The following is a 13347-nucleotide window of genomic DNA, read 5'->3' on the forward strand; positions in this document are numbered from 1 at the left end:
AGAATGATTTGAGGGCCTCTGGCTGGACCCCCCTACGGGTGACGGGGAGACTCGGCTGTGTTCTTGTCTGAAGACTCCATGTCTATGGCGGAAGGAGCTCATCAACCTTCCAAACTGGACGCCTCCGCCTCCTCCTCCTCCTCCTCCGGCGAGTCAGGGCACTCCGCCTCCTCCACCGCCTCCTCCTCTGGTGAGTGATCAGGGCACTCAGCCTCCTTCTCCGGCGCGTTGCGGCACTCCGCCTCCTTATCCTCCTGCGTCGGCGCGCCCGAGCAGCCACCAGCCTCCTCCTTCTCCGCCTCGCCAGCAAGGGCGGAAGAGACCCGCCGCCGCCTCGGCTACTCCGGCGTGTTGTAGTCCTTCTCCTCCGCCTCATAAGCAAGCACGAAAGAAGACAGCCGCAGCCGCTCCGTCTGCTCTGACCTCTAGCAGTACAGCCAGAGGCGGGAGGCAATGCAGATACGGTCCACCTCTCAAGCCTCTAGAGAAGTTACCGTACGAGAGGACCATGGAAGAAAACAAGAAGATCGTGGAAAAAGAAGTGAAGGACTTCTTTGAAGGGGTGAAAGCAAAGAGACATCCACCTCTGGAGGAGAAGGTAAATCCGGTGAAAGCAAAGCGCACTATCGATGCCCTGGGGAAACCACCAAAGTCTCCGCCGAAAACCAACTATGAGCGTGTTACTGAAAAGGTATATCTCGAAGCGGAGCGGTCGGGAAGTACTGTCAGTGATCAAAGGTTAAAAGAACGACGAGCAGATGGAAAAAATTGCCCAGCTCGGCGAACAAGCAAACCAATCGTGCCCCCCGCTCAATGTGTCTAGCGACATCGTCGCTAATGATTCGGGGATGGTGCCCGGTTATAGCAATCTTGGAGATTACCTGCCCGACGATGTACATTATGATTTCTTGGAGGTGGACGAACACAGATACGAGTATGGGAAGCCTCTCGTCAAAGATGAAAAATCTCTAACAAAGATGATGCGAAGATTCCATGATTGGTACATGAAAACCTACAGAGAGTCTGGGGGGACGGATTCTTTGTATCTGAGAGTTAAATAGGAGCATGACCTTGTTGGAATTGATCTGTTGTATGTTCCATTTGAGGACTTCTTCCAGTTCTTCAATCGAAAGGCCCTAGATAAATTAACGGTCACTTGCTACTGTCTGTAAGTACTACTTCTGTCATTAAGTCTCTATATATAGCTCAGCTCTTTCATTGCATGTATTTATAATTATCCTCACTATATTATGCACATTGAAGATCGTCGAGTGCAGAAAAGCAAAAATGTATGATATGGGGTTCATTAACACAAATCTCATAGATGAATTTCAGGTTAAAAAGAGCGCCAAAGATACCGAGGCCAACTTGCTCAAATCATTGATAATAAATCAAAACAAAGATTTAATACTCCTTCCTTACAACTTCGAGTGAGTGTTACAGTCGTGTGCATATTCGGTTTCCCTTATTACTCGAGCGAGGTTATAGTAATGTAATTGATGAGTTATGCATGCGTGCGCAACTTCCACTATATTCTCCTGGAGATTAAGCTTGAGCAGGGACTAGTAACCGTCTTAGACTTGAGACGAAAAGATCCCGAGACCTATGCGGACATGACTAAAATTCTCAACAAGTAGGTTCAATCGATCATTATCGCACCATATCGGCAACTTTTTGTTCATTTCCTGATATCGGAAAGTAATAATAATTTTCTTTGTCTTGCAGGGTTTGGAAAAAGTTCACCGCAGAAGCTCCGGGACTGCCGAAGGAGCCGCGATATACATACCAGAAAGTAAGTACTACTAGCTAGCTAGTTGCGCGCATCTCCTGTTGATTCTAGCTTCTTTCATCAATGCCATTTATAATGCTTCATTATCAGTTTGATTGACCTCTATTTCTCCTACTGTGCTTGTGGCAGGAATAAGGGAATGATTACTGTGGATACTACGTGTGCGGGTTCGTCTACAACGCGACTTGTAAAGATAAGCGGGGCTACTCTAAAAGACAATATGAAGTGCATAAGCAATAATATTCACAATTTCATTTTATTACACCATCATTTCTGTTGAGTTTCATTATATATATGTATTAACCCCTTCTTCAAATTAGACGTGGCAGATGCGGAATGAACTCCTACCACAAGATCGCATGAAAGCAATTCAAGAGGAATTGGCGGGATTCTTTCTTGACCATGTCATCAATAAAGTCGGAGAATACCATGTGGAACTTGAGTTCAAATGCTAGGGGATTGTAAGAGATCTTACATATTGTATATGTATGTAGCCAGTAGCGTCGGATAGATAATATGAAAACTTTTTGTTCGACCAATCTCTCGAAGAAGGAGAGGTCGATCACTTCTCTCGGTATGCATGACGAACTTCTGTACCTAATGGTTTCCTTCATTTTCTTACTAGCTAGCATGTCGAGGGCCTCTCTATACGTATAGTACGTAGCGTCGACCAAGCACGGAGATAAGCGAGGACACTTCTCTCTATTAATTAATTAGCTACCTAACACAATATATGAAACACCTTAATTAACCATACAAAACCCCCAAATCCACCCCCTTTCAAAAAAAACCCTAGACCCTGAACAGCTGACGCGTGGATGCCTATTGGTCCCGGTTGGTGCCACCAACCGGGACTAAAGGGCTTCCTGCCTGGGCTCGTAGCACCGACCACGTGGAGGTCCATCTGTCCTGGTTCGTGTAAGAACCGGGACTAAAGGCCTAGGGCATTAGTAACGACCCTTTAGTCCCGGTTCCCCAACCGGGACAGATGGGCCTTATGAACCGGGACAAATGGCCCTTTTTTTTACTAGTGCAGGCCACAACAGTTTGTGTTCAGCGCGGAGGAGGATGAGGCGCTGCAGCGGGCGGCCAGTGACCATGAACAGGACCGGCCTCTTCACAGATCAGGTTCGAACTCGCACATAGTGCAACTGCATCGCGTATAATTCTGTGACTCAGAATATGTTCATAGGGTTTGGTAGAAGGAGCATCTATTTTTTATGTTTTACCACACACTACGTGAGATATTAGGGATAAATAAGTAGAATTATAAATCAGCAACGCTTGAGCGGACCACTTGTTTAGGATTGGTTCTGGGACTCAATGCGTTGGTACTGGATAATATGTCACGAGTTCTCACAGGAAGAAGATTCTTCCTTTTTTCAAAATTACTCCAACTAAGTAGCATAGTTCTCACAAGAACAGAACAGAAAGGAAAACACCACAGACGTGCCAGGAACATAAAATGAATCGATTGCAGTTTATGAACAACAAGCAAGTACACATTTGATCAGATTGCCTAACTTTGGCTAACCAGATGCAACAATAACTCAGTAGGAGTTTCCCTTTCACCGTCCAGATAAAGGGATCAATTCAGACATCCCACCGGTATAACCAGACTTGAAGGAGTACTCCTCGTTGCTTACTCCAGAAATCGTCAACTGAAATTGCCTTCGAATTTCAGCATCCATGGGGTTCATACTACTAGTTGAAGCAGAAACAGACAACCTTTCGCTTGAAACTACTGGCAACAACTCTTTGAGCCTTGAAACAACCTCAGTCATGGTCGGCCTGTCGATGGCCGCGTTTTCGACGCAGTTCATGGCGAGGTCTACCACACTCTGGAGTGAACTGGCATCGTACTGATCCAACAACCTCTTGTCCACGATGTCATGAATATTGCCCATGGCAATCTTATGGCGTACCCAGTTTGGTAGATGAAAGGTTTGAGGCTCCATCAATACTGGGGGCTGGCCAGTGATGATCTCCAACAGCACGATGCCGAAGCTGTAAACATCTGTCTGGACTGTGAGTTGGAAGTTTGCATGGTACTCAGGGTCGAGGTAGCCAAGAGTGCCAGCAGCAACAGTAGATATGTGTGTGTGAGCATCATTAAAAGCCCGGGAAAGCCCAAAATCAGATATTATCCCCACAAGATTCTTGTCTAGAAGGATGTTGGGGGTCTTTATATCTCTGTGAACTATTGATGGGGTGCATGACTCGTGTAGATACTCCAGCCCTATAGTTTATTGAAGTTCATACCTAGTCAAAACAAGCATACGACAAAAAATACATAAAATTAATAAATAATTGAAATATGGACCTTGTGCAGCATCAAGTGCAATATGAAGTCGTTGTTCCCAATTCAAACAATAGTCATCTCCTGCATCAAGACATATGAGATTAATATTAGTTCCTTGATACGTGCATAGCACATAAATATATGTTATTATTATTGGTACTACTACCATTATTATTACTACTAGTACTACTTCTACCACCACCACTACCACTACTACTACCACCACCACTACAATTATTACTACTATGTTATCATGTTGCACATATATTTAAGCTAACAAATTATTCACATTGCCTTAATGGTTAATCATCGAACCAATTGATATATTAAGATCTTAAACCTGCATAAAACTGAGCTTGATATTCAAGAGGCGACTGATGCTTTGCCTTCTCTTTATGAGAGTTTTTGTTATATCCAAATAAAATTAAGAAGAGAGCCCACTATTAAATTACTACTTCATTTTTTCCTCTACATTTGATTTCTTTCTTACTGGCTTCAAAAGATGCTTACAATTCCATCATGTCATGGTTATGACTCTATGAGTGTAACTATGATTTCTTCAATTTGTTAGCCACATATCTATGAACAATTAATTGAACATTCCATGGTCATGACTTCAAGAATGTGCATACTACATCATCTACATATACATAGTAAATTAGGTCCACCAACCTAGATGCATTTACTCGGAGTAACAATAATATTTTAGGCAACCAACCACACCTCTACCAAGAAATCATGTTGATAGTAAGATGTCAAAAGGTGGACTACTTTGACTTTAGAGTTCACTTTTGTATACTTTAGAGTTCATTTTTATATTACTCTAGAAAACACCATGTATTCATATAATTTGAGAAGTAGTTGTATCCCAAGGGTTAATTAGACTATGTGGTCAAGGCATCTGTTTTGGTTGTTTGTTTCGGAGGAATTACAACCCTGAATTTGTCAACCTGCATTTTAGGTTTAGCGGAGTTTAGGCTTGGCGGAGGGTTAAATTTTATTGATTAATTCAAGACGCCTCTATACAAATTGAAATACAACTTAACAAGTCGACTATGTTTGATATAAACATTAATAAAAGGTAAACAATTAATAAATAAACCTCCTCTGATAAGTTGTTGAAGATTCCCTCTCGACATGAAGTCATAAATGAGAGCGAGGCACTTCTTGTTTTGGCAATATCCCTTCAAAGTCACAAGATTCTTATGATGAACTTTGGACAAGGTTTGTACCTGCGGGAATACATATAGTTACCAAACATACGAGCCAATTGCATTTATTGCATATGGACTACAGAAATGGTATATTTATCTTGCTGACTTATTGTATACTCTCTATTGAAGAAACAATGACTCGGCCAGGTTGGTTTCGTGTTATACCTCAGGGAGGAAGTCTATGGACTCCGCTATTGACGTTTCCATCAGCACCTTAACGGCTACTTCATCACCATTTTCCAGTTTGCCATGATAAACAATACCAAAACCACCTTTTCCAATGACTGACTGGAAGTCGTTTGTTACGAGCTTGAGCTCTACGTACGTGAATCGTTTGATGTCAACATATAGGGAAGTTTCCTCTTCATACATGGCATAATCCTCATGATCCGACTTCTCTGCATAGTCAAGAAGTTACGTTTACATGAAAGTTTAGGTATGAAGTTGTTGTCTAATGTCTACCTAATTTTATTGCTGCGATGAAAGGGGATTTTAGAGTGTAAAAGATATATTTTACCTTTCCAGCATAACTTCCAGATTATGCACATCAATATTAGGAGGGATACCAGTATCACAGGAACCGTCACTGCGATAAGCATTGTTTGTAGGTTATTCTTCTTCTTATTTGAGCAGTATGTATCTTTGACTTTTGAGCATATAGGGTTGCCTTCCAATCTTGGGACACAAATGCACAACATATCTATAAATCATCTCTCAAACATATTAGCTACAACGGCTCTACAAAATTATGATTGTAGCATACCTCCGTTTTCTAACACGACTAACCATCTAATAGTTCTTATAAGGACCTCCAACCTCTTAACTAACAGACTGCATGTTTTTCAAATCACATCCCGTCATGAATAGGTCATTATCTTCCTCTCATGTTGATGGCTCACAAATGATAAATCATTTTGTCGTTACTAGATGCTAGTATATGTTACCGGGGTACGTTTTTATAAATAAGCACTGCAAAAGTATGACTATTTTATGGCACACTAATTGGGTGCCACAACTTAGTCGCATTTGACGAGAGTGCATGCATATAGCTGGTTGAGCTATAGAAGTGTGGTGCTGCACAAGTAGAAAGTGAACATGTGTAGCTCTTGTTTGGCCAGGCGTACCAAAGGAAAAAAATGTGTTTCCACCAATAATTTATATAATAGTTGCAACTATTATTTCTAAATGTCTAATTATTTCTGTGATAATAAACCTTGGGTTGAGCCTATTGGTGTGTTTTTTTAGTTTGATCCGAAATAGAAATATATCAAGGAGTTGTGCAATAGAGCATGTCAAACCTTAAATCAAGCAAACCAGCCTGAGATCTTTGAAGAATAGAATCGGGGATTGGCCCAACGAGCTGGTTGTTTGACAAATTGCTGAAAAATAATAGTTAAAATTATTCATTTGAAATCTATATCATCAACCAAATTTGCAATCAGACTTACAGAATTTTGAGTGACTTTAGTTGATAGTCTGGAATAGCTCCCGTCAATTTATTGTGTGATAAATCCCTATATATGTTTTGTGCTTAGGGTCAAAATTATGTCAACATAATCACAATAAGTGTCTAGCATATCAATAAATTGTGGTAAGTACCACTTACAGGTTTTCTAGTGATACCATGTTCATGAATGATACAGCTAATCCACCTTTCAATCCACTCGCAGAGAGATTTCTGCAAAAGCAACTCATGTTACAACAAGTTATATTATTCCAGTGATTCGAGCTGACATATATTTTCAAGATTATGTAAGCTTATTTCGGGGTCAAGGTTTACAATAAATTACACGTTTTTCATTTCAACTAAATTATCTGTGTTACCAGGATCTTTGCCGGTAAGAAACATGACTGAGTGTCTGTATAGTAAAATATTTATACATAACTGTACATATTTTAAGAAACACTTAAATCAAGAGGGGGCTTTTGTGGAGCATTAAACTTGTGCACTTAAATTGTTTAAAAATATAAACTCCAATGCTTTAATTTCAAATGTATATGGTATTATGTTCTTACACTGAAACAATCCTTGGATTTTGGTTGCTCTTTGAGTAGTCGCAAGTCAATCCTTCCCAGGAATATTCTCTTGGGGAGCACGGATCTCCATTCCAGTTCATTTGTTTCAAATTGTAGTGGTTCTTGACCTCTTTCATGTAATTGACTACAATAGGAAAAATACAACACAAGATAAAAATACGAAATCAAAAATCTGCACATGTTTGTTATGGCGCTTATATGTGTCAAATTGTAGTGGTTCTTGACTTCTTTCATGTAATTGACTACAATAGGAAAAATACAACACAGGGAAAAAATATGAAATAAAAAATCTGTACATGTTTGTTATCGGGCTTTTATGTGTTAAAAGGAAGAAAGAAATAACTTAAAATTTTGTGTTATATGGGGGCGTCCCTCCAACTTTTTCATTGGATTTCTAAATATAGAGTTTCTATCCTTTAAGGTTTAGATTGGCTTGGGGTGTCTCAATATAATATACAAAGAAATGCCGCCCCCCCAACTTCTCCCGTCTCTCCCCTTTCCATAGCTGAAACATCTCTAACAGGCTAGGCCGCGGGTCATAAATAACCAGTTGCAAAATTTATTTCAGATGCAGTTATTTATCTTACCATAAGATGGCTTACTCAGGAGTTGAGTATACTAATGAGCCAACCGGCTGGTGACCTTGTTTCTATTACTTTAATGAGGATCCTAACAATTTCAAATGGAGTCGAGAGAATCTTCGGGGGTCTACACTACAGTGATATCCCGATCATTTACAACATTTCTTTCTAAATTCATGTAACTGGAGGTGCTATTCAAGCAACTGAATAAATTGCATCATGGTCATGCGAATCTGTCATAAATACATGACAAGTGTGTAATGCACGTGAAGTATATTACACAGATCTTACCATCGTCCGAGTCAGTAGTGAGGTTATCCATCCGAACGAGCAAGTACATCTCGGCTGCATTGAGGAGCGGCGGGAGTGTTGAGTTGTGCGTCTTGTTCAGGCGGAAGGCTCTGGGGTTGTACAAGAACCGTCCACTCTGGTGCATGCTGTCCACCTGGAATCGTGATGGGGAGAAGTCCGAGAACAATAATTCCTTAGCGCTGTAAATGTCGAACCTCCTGTTCGGGTTGCTCCCATTGATCTCGGCAAAGTGGAAGATTGGGAGAACCAGTTCGGGACGTGGTTTCACGGTGATTCTAAAGGATGAGTAGTTCGATTCTATGCTCAAGGCATTCTGCATGACAGCCGACGGTACATTGAAGAAGTTGTTGCCGGGGAGGCTCTCCACTTTATTTGTAGTGTCCAGGATTACCCATGGGTATGATTTGTTTGTCCATGTGACCCAGTAGCGGTCATACTTATCCGTAGGATATCTTCAATGCAAACAAAAGACAAAGGAAAACAGATTAATAGCAATCCTAACTTATTATCGCCTTGAGATTCAACAAATAGTTTTTGTTAGAAGCAATTGCAGGATTCACTAAACAAGGAAGCAAACACTTCAAATGCATTAAGCTAGCAAACTTGAATGTAAAAACCATTTGAGATGCACAACACAGATCTAATCCGAAACTATTATCGATGGTAGCCTCATCTCACCTTATGACAATGTCAGGGACGTTGCCAAAACTGGTCCGTGATTCCATGCTGATTGATACGGAAGAATTGACAAAAGGATACATCGTATCTTCGAGTGGCCTCAGCTCCAACGAGGATATGAAAGGAATCCCTAAACCGAAGTTTATCAAGCAGATAGACACGGAGTTGCTCGGGGCAATTGTGAGCACCTCCTTCAGTATCACAGCCGATGGGTTCAAGTTTGTCAAGTTCACTGCCTCCCAGAAATTAACGCCAATATGGAGCCCAAACAGAAATAGGGACCCATCCAACGTCTTGTTCAACCCATCGTAGTTGCCGTAAGTAAACATGGCCCTCAATAGATACTTCTTACCGATGGTGGATGGCAGTGTATAGCAATTCCTTGAGCCGTCAGGGAAGCTCCTGAGAGTTTTTTGTTGCTCATTTGTGGCATTAGCCATAAACTCTTGAGACATCTGTTTTCTCATGCCACCCTCGACAAATCCACCGTCGGGATCGAACCGTAGCCCAGTCGTGCTGTCGTTGTAGGAACTGCTGTTTCTCAATCCACAGTCGATGCTTATGAACCCTATACAATGGAGAATATGTATCAATTTCATCTGCTCCAACATCCAACGGTTTGGGATTAATTGATGCAAGATCACTAGCTGCGCACTGGATACTCAGAAGCTGATAATAATGTTTGGTTGTTCAGATTACTGTAAAGCGAGATTTCTTTAAGTTGCATGCTCAAGTAAACAGAACTGTACTGTATGCATTGCAGATGGACCATGGACTTTGCTACACCTACGTAATTTACGTACTTAAACTTACGAGAGCCCACATCGTGAAAATTACGAAGGGGGGGGGGGGGGGGTGCTGATTAGTTTAGCAAAGACATAACGTAGGATTACTTAGGTCTAGCATTATTCGATGTAGCATAACTTAAAACGGAAAAGCTAGGAGGATATGGATTGTGTTACCAGAAGAAGGCTGACCGTGGACTTGAATCATCATGACCAGGTTGAGCAGCAGCGCCGAGATCCATGCCCGTTTGGTACTTGGCCAGCAAATGAAATTGATCGCCATGGCTTCAAGCAAGAAACGGCATATCTGCTAAAAGTGACTTGTGGAGTTGGTTATATAGCAGAGGAAAATATAACCAATTAGCGCGTACGGTTTAGTGCTTGCTTCCCATGAATTGGCCTCGATCGGCGCATGCGGTTAACGGTAGGTGAACTTGTCTTCAGAGAAATGCAACTTGCATTAATCTAAGGAATTAATACAGATATTGCACCTTGCCGTGGAACTTTGGTTGGCTGTCTTTGTCGTGCTTATAGGAGTAGGATCAATCTCAAAATGATATGCTGGCTCAGCCTCTCGAATGTGCTCATAGTAGTAGGATATGCATATTTTCGTAAGGATTTGTGCATGCACCTATTTTACCATTAATGCACCGTAATTTTACGTTCCGTAATTTTTGTCTTATTTCCGACGTCCAAAGAGACTGTAAGAAAATATATAGTTGTCGAAAAAAATATTTTATGTTATGTAAAATTACAAACATAAAAACATAGTGTAAAATACACATAAACTTCAAATTTTCTTGTGTTATGACCTGTATTTTTATTTTCTTATGTCAAATTTTACGTAGTGAATCAATAGAAATGTAACTATTTGAATTCCAAACGTAATTTAATTATGAAATGATCGTAAGATTACCTCGGGTGAAGAATAACTTATTCTGCACCCTGGGTGATGAATAGCATCACTATATACATATATATAAGCGTCTGCATCTGTATTGTGTTCTTAAATAAAAAGATTGTTTCTTAATCTTTGAACAAACACGTGATTAAGAAATCGGTGCATCCGGAATCCAAATATAAAACACTTCTCGTTGGATGGGTCTTTGGCTGCGAGACATGCTACCCCATTCGGATCCCCTCAAATGTAAACAAATATCATAACCTGAGGCAAAACAACGTGCGAGCTAATTGATTAAGCTTTTGAATTGATATATTTCTCATTCAAAGCAGCCCACGCGAGCTTGACCAAGACTTGGGAATTAGTCCCATGATTGCATGAATTATTACCAGTCTGGGCGGCCGCCAGCTTACTCAGCTCCGCGGACAGTACCGACCTGCAGCCCACATGAATTAGCAAGCCAAGTTCATTGTGACCGTGTCACTGCAACCGTGTCACATGGAAGAAAGATGTACAGTTTTCACCCTCAAATCCTGTCCAATGCCTCTGTAATCCCCAAAGTCGATTTTGGTCTGATATAGAGTCTAGACCCAAAAATGTCAATGCCGGTTTAATCTAGCCCTGAGCGGTTTAGCGTCACACAAGAGTGGTTTGTGTTAGCACCCCACTTGATAATCGATCGATAATGTCGGATTACCGGATAAAGGATAAACACAACGTTCATTTTTCTTTGACCCAATTCTGCTATGCTAGGTTAAAGGATAAACAACCTGCAGTTAGAAGTCTAAAATAAATTAAAAGAAAAACATTCTAGACCAAAGCCCACGATGCTAATGTAATCACAGAAGCGACTGCTCCTCGTCACGGTGTGGTGCTGCTGGGAATGTCGCGGTGAATGTCCGCGGAATCCATTATTCCAAGGATGGTTTCTATAGGAGATTAGAGGATAGATGCAACTCACGATATATTGATCGGGTGCATATGCACGTATATATATAGGTACAAGGGTAGCCACGTCCTCAACTATACAAGGGAGGAGGACGGCTTGTGGTACAAGAAATATACATGCAATATACATAGCTCACCACCCCCCCGCAGTCGAAGCATCGGGACGTCCGACGCAGAGACTGGAGCGAAAATCCTCGAAAGACGCCGTAGGCAACCCTTTGGTCATGATGTCCGCAAACTGTTGGGCAGTAGGGACATGGAGAACCCGGATGTGTCCAAGAGCCACCGGTTCCCGAACAAAATGGATATCGAGCTCAATATGTTTGGTGCGGCGGTGATGAACTGGGTTGGCGGAGAGGTACACAGCGGAGACATTGTCGCAGTAGACAATGGTGGCCTTGGCGATAGGACAAGAGAGCTCAAGAAGAAGCTGACGAAGCCAAGAGCACTCTGCAACAACATTAGCCACTGCTCGATACTCGGCTTCAGCACTGGAGCGAGAAACAGTGGGCTGCCGCTTAGACGACCAAGAGATCAATGACGGTCCAAGATAAACACAATAGCCCGAGGTGGAACGTCTCGTGTCAGGGCAGCCAGCCCAGTCAGCATCCGAGTAAGCGGTGATGTCCAGAGCCGGAGAGGCATGAAGAGACAAACCGAAATCCAAGGTGCCGCGGATGTAGCGGAGGATCCGCTTGACTGCAGTCCAATGAGCATCACGAGGAGCATGCATGTGTAAGCAGACCTGCTGAACGGCGTACTGAAGCTCCGGGCATGTCAGAGTGAGATACTGAAGAGCGCCCACAATAGACCGATAAAACGAAGCATCCAGAGCAGGTGATCCGTCGGTGGCAGAGAGCTTGGCCTTCGTGTCGACAGGAGTAGACGCATGTTTGCAATTAAGCATCCCAGCGCGATCAAGAAGCTCGTGAGCATACTTCCGCTGATGAAGAAAGAAGCCATCCGCACGTCGAACAACCTCGATGCCGAGGAAATAGTGCAGAGGACCCAGGTCCTTAATGGCAAACTCAGCGCGAAGACGATCGGTAAGCTGTCGAAGAAGAGCACTAGAGCAAGCTGTCATGATGATGTCGTCGACATAAAGTACTAAGTAGGCAGTAGCATCCCTGTGTTGGTAAATGAACAGCGAAGCATCAGAGCGAGCGGAGCGGAAGCCGAGTTGATGAAGAAACACTGCAATGCGTTGGTACCAAGCGCGGGGAGCCTGCTTGAGCCCGTACAAGGAGCGAGAAAGCAGGCAAACATGCTCCGGACGAGTGTCGTCGACGAACCCCGTAGGCTGCTGGCAATAGACCTGTTCCTCAAGATGGCCATGAAGAAAGGCGTTGGACACGTCCATCTGGTGCACTGGCCAGGCACGAGATACCGCGAGTTGAAGAACAGTGCGAATCGTCCCGGGCTTGACAACCGGTGCGAATGTATCTGTGAAGTCAACGCCAGCACGCTATCGAAAACCTCGGACCACCCAACGTGCTTTATAGCGGTCGAGGGTGCCATCGGGATGAAACTTGTGCTTGAACACCCACTTCCCGGTAATGATGTTGGCGTGCCGGGGGCGGGGAACAAGCTGCCAAGTCGCATTGCGCTGTAGAGCCTCAAATTCCTCCTTCATCGCTGCATACCAAAGCGGGTCGCGAAGAGCCATACGAGCGGAGGTCGGAAGAGGCGACAGTGGCACCATAGACACCGGACAAGCATACTCATCAGCGGAGTAACGGAGACTCGGCCGATGAACGCCCATGCGTGCACGAGGGATAGGACCAGCAGGGGGGGGGGCAG

At 42.9% G+C, this 13347-nt stretch overlaps 1 protein-coding gene across 1 annotated transcript; it reads right to left on the bottom strand.

Moving 5' to 3' along the window:
* Positions 1–3357: 3357 nt before the first annotated feature.
* Positions 3358–9981, bottom strand: LOC125530238 (probable LRR receptor-like serine/threonine-protein kinase At1g51810). The gene is made up of 12 exons (XM_048694628.1): positions 9876–9981; positions 8914–9481; positions 8215–8687; positions 7322–7466; positions 6912–6983; positions 6754–6819; positions 6604–6684; positions 5823–5980; positions 5471–5703; positions 5194–5323; positions 4113–4172; positions 3358–4028 (listed from the first exon to the last, which is right to left on the bottom strand). The coding sequence occupies exons 1-12, from the start codon at positions 9979–9981 to the stop codon at positions 3358–3360; spliced, it is 2763 nt and encodes a 920-aa protein (XP_048550585.1).
* Between the last annotated feature and the right edge of the window lie 3366 nt (positions 9982–13347).

This window comes from Triticum urartu, unplaced genomic scaffold, assembly GCF_003073215.2.
Source record: "Triticum urartu cultivar G1812 unplaced genomic scaffold, Tu2.1 TuUngrouped_contig_6167, whole genome shotgun sequence".
Taxonomy (NCBI): domain Eukaryota; kingdom Viridiplantae; phylum Streptophyta; class Magnoliopsida; order Poales; family Poaceae; genus Triticum; species Triticum urartu.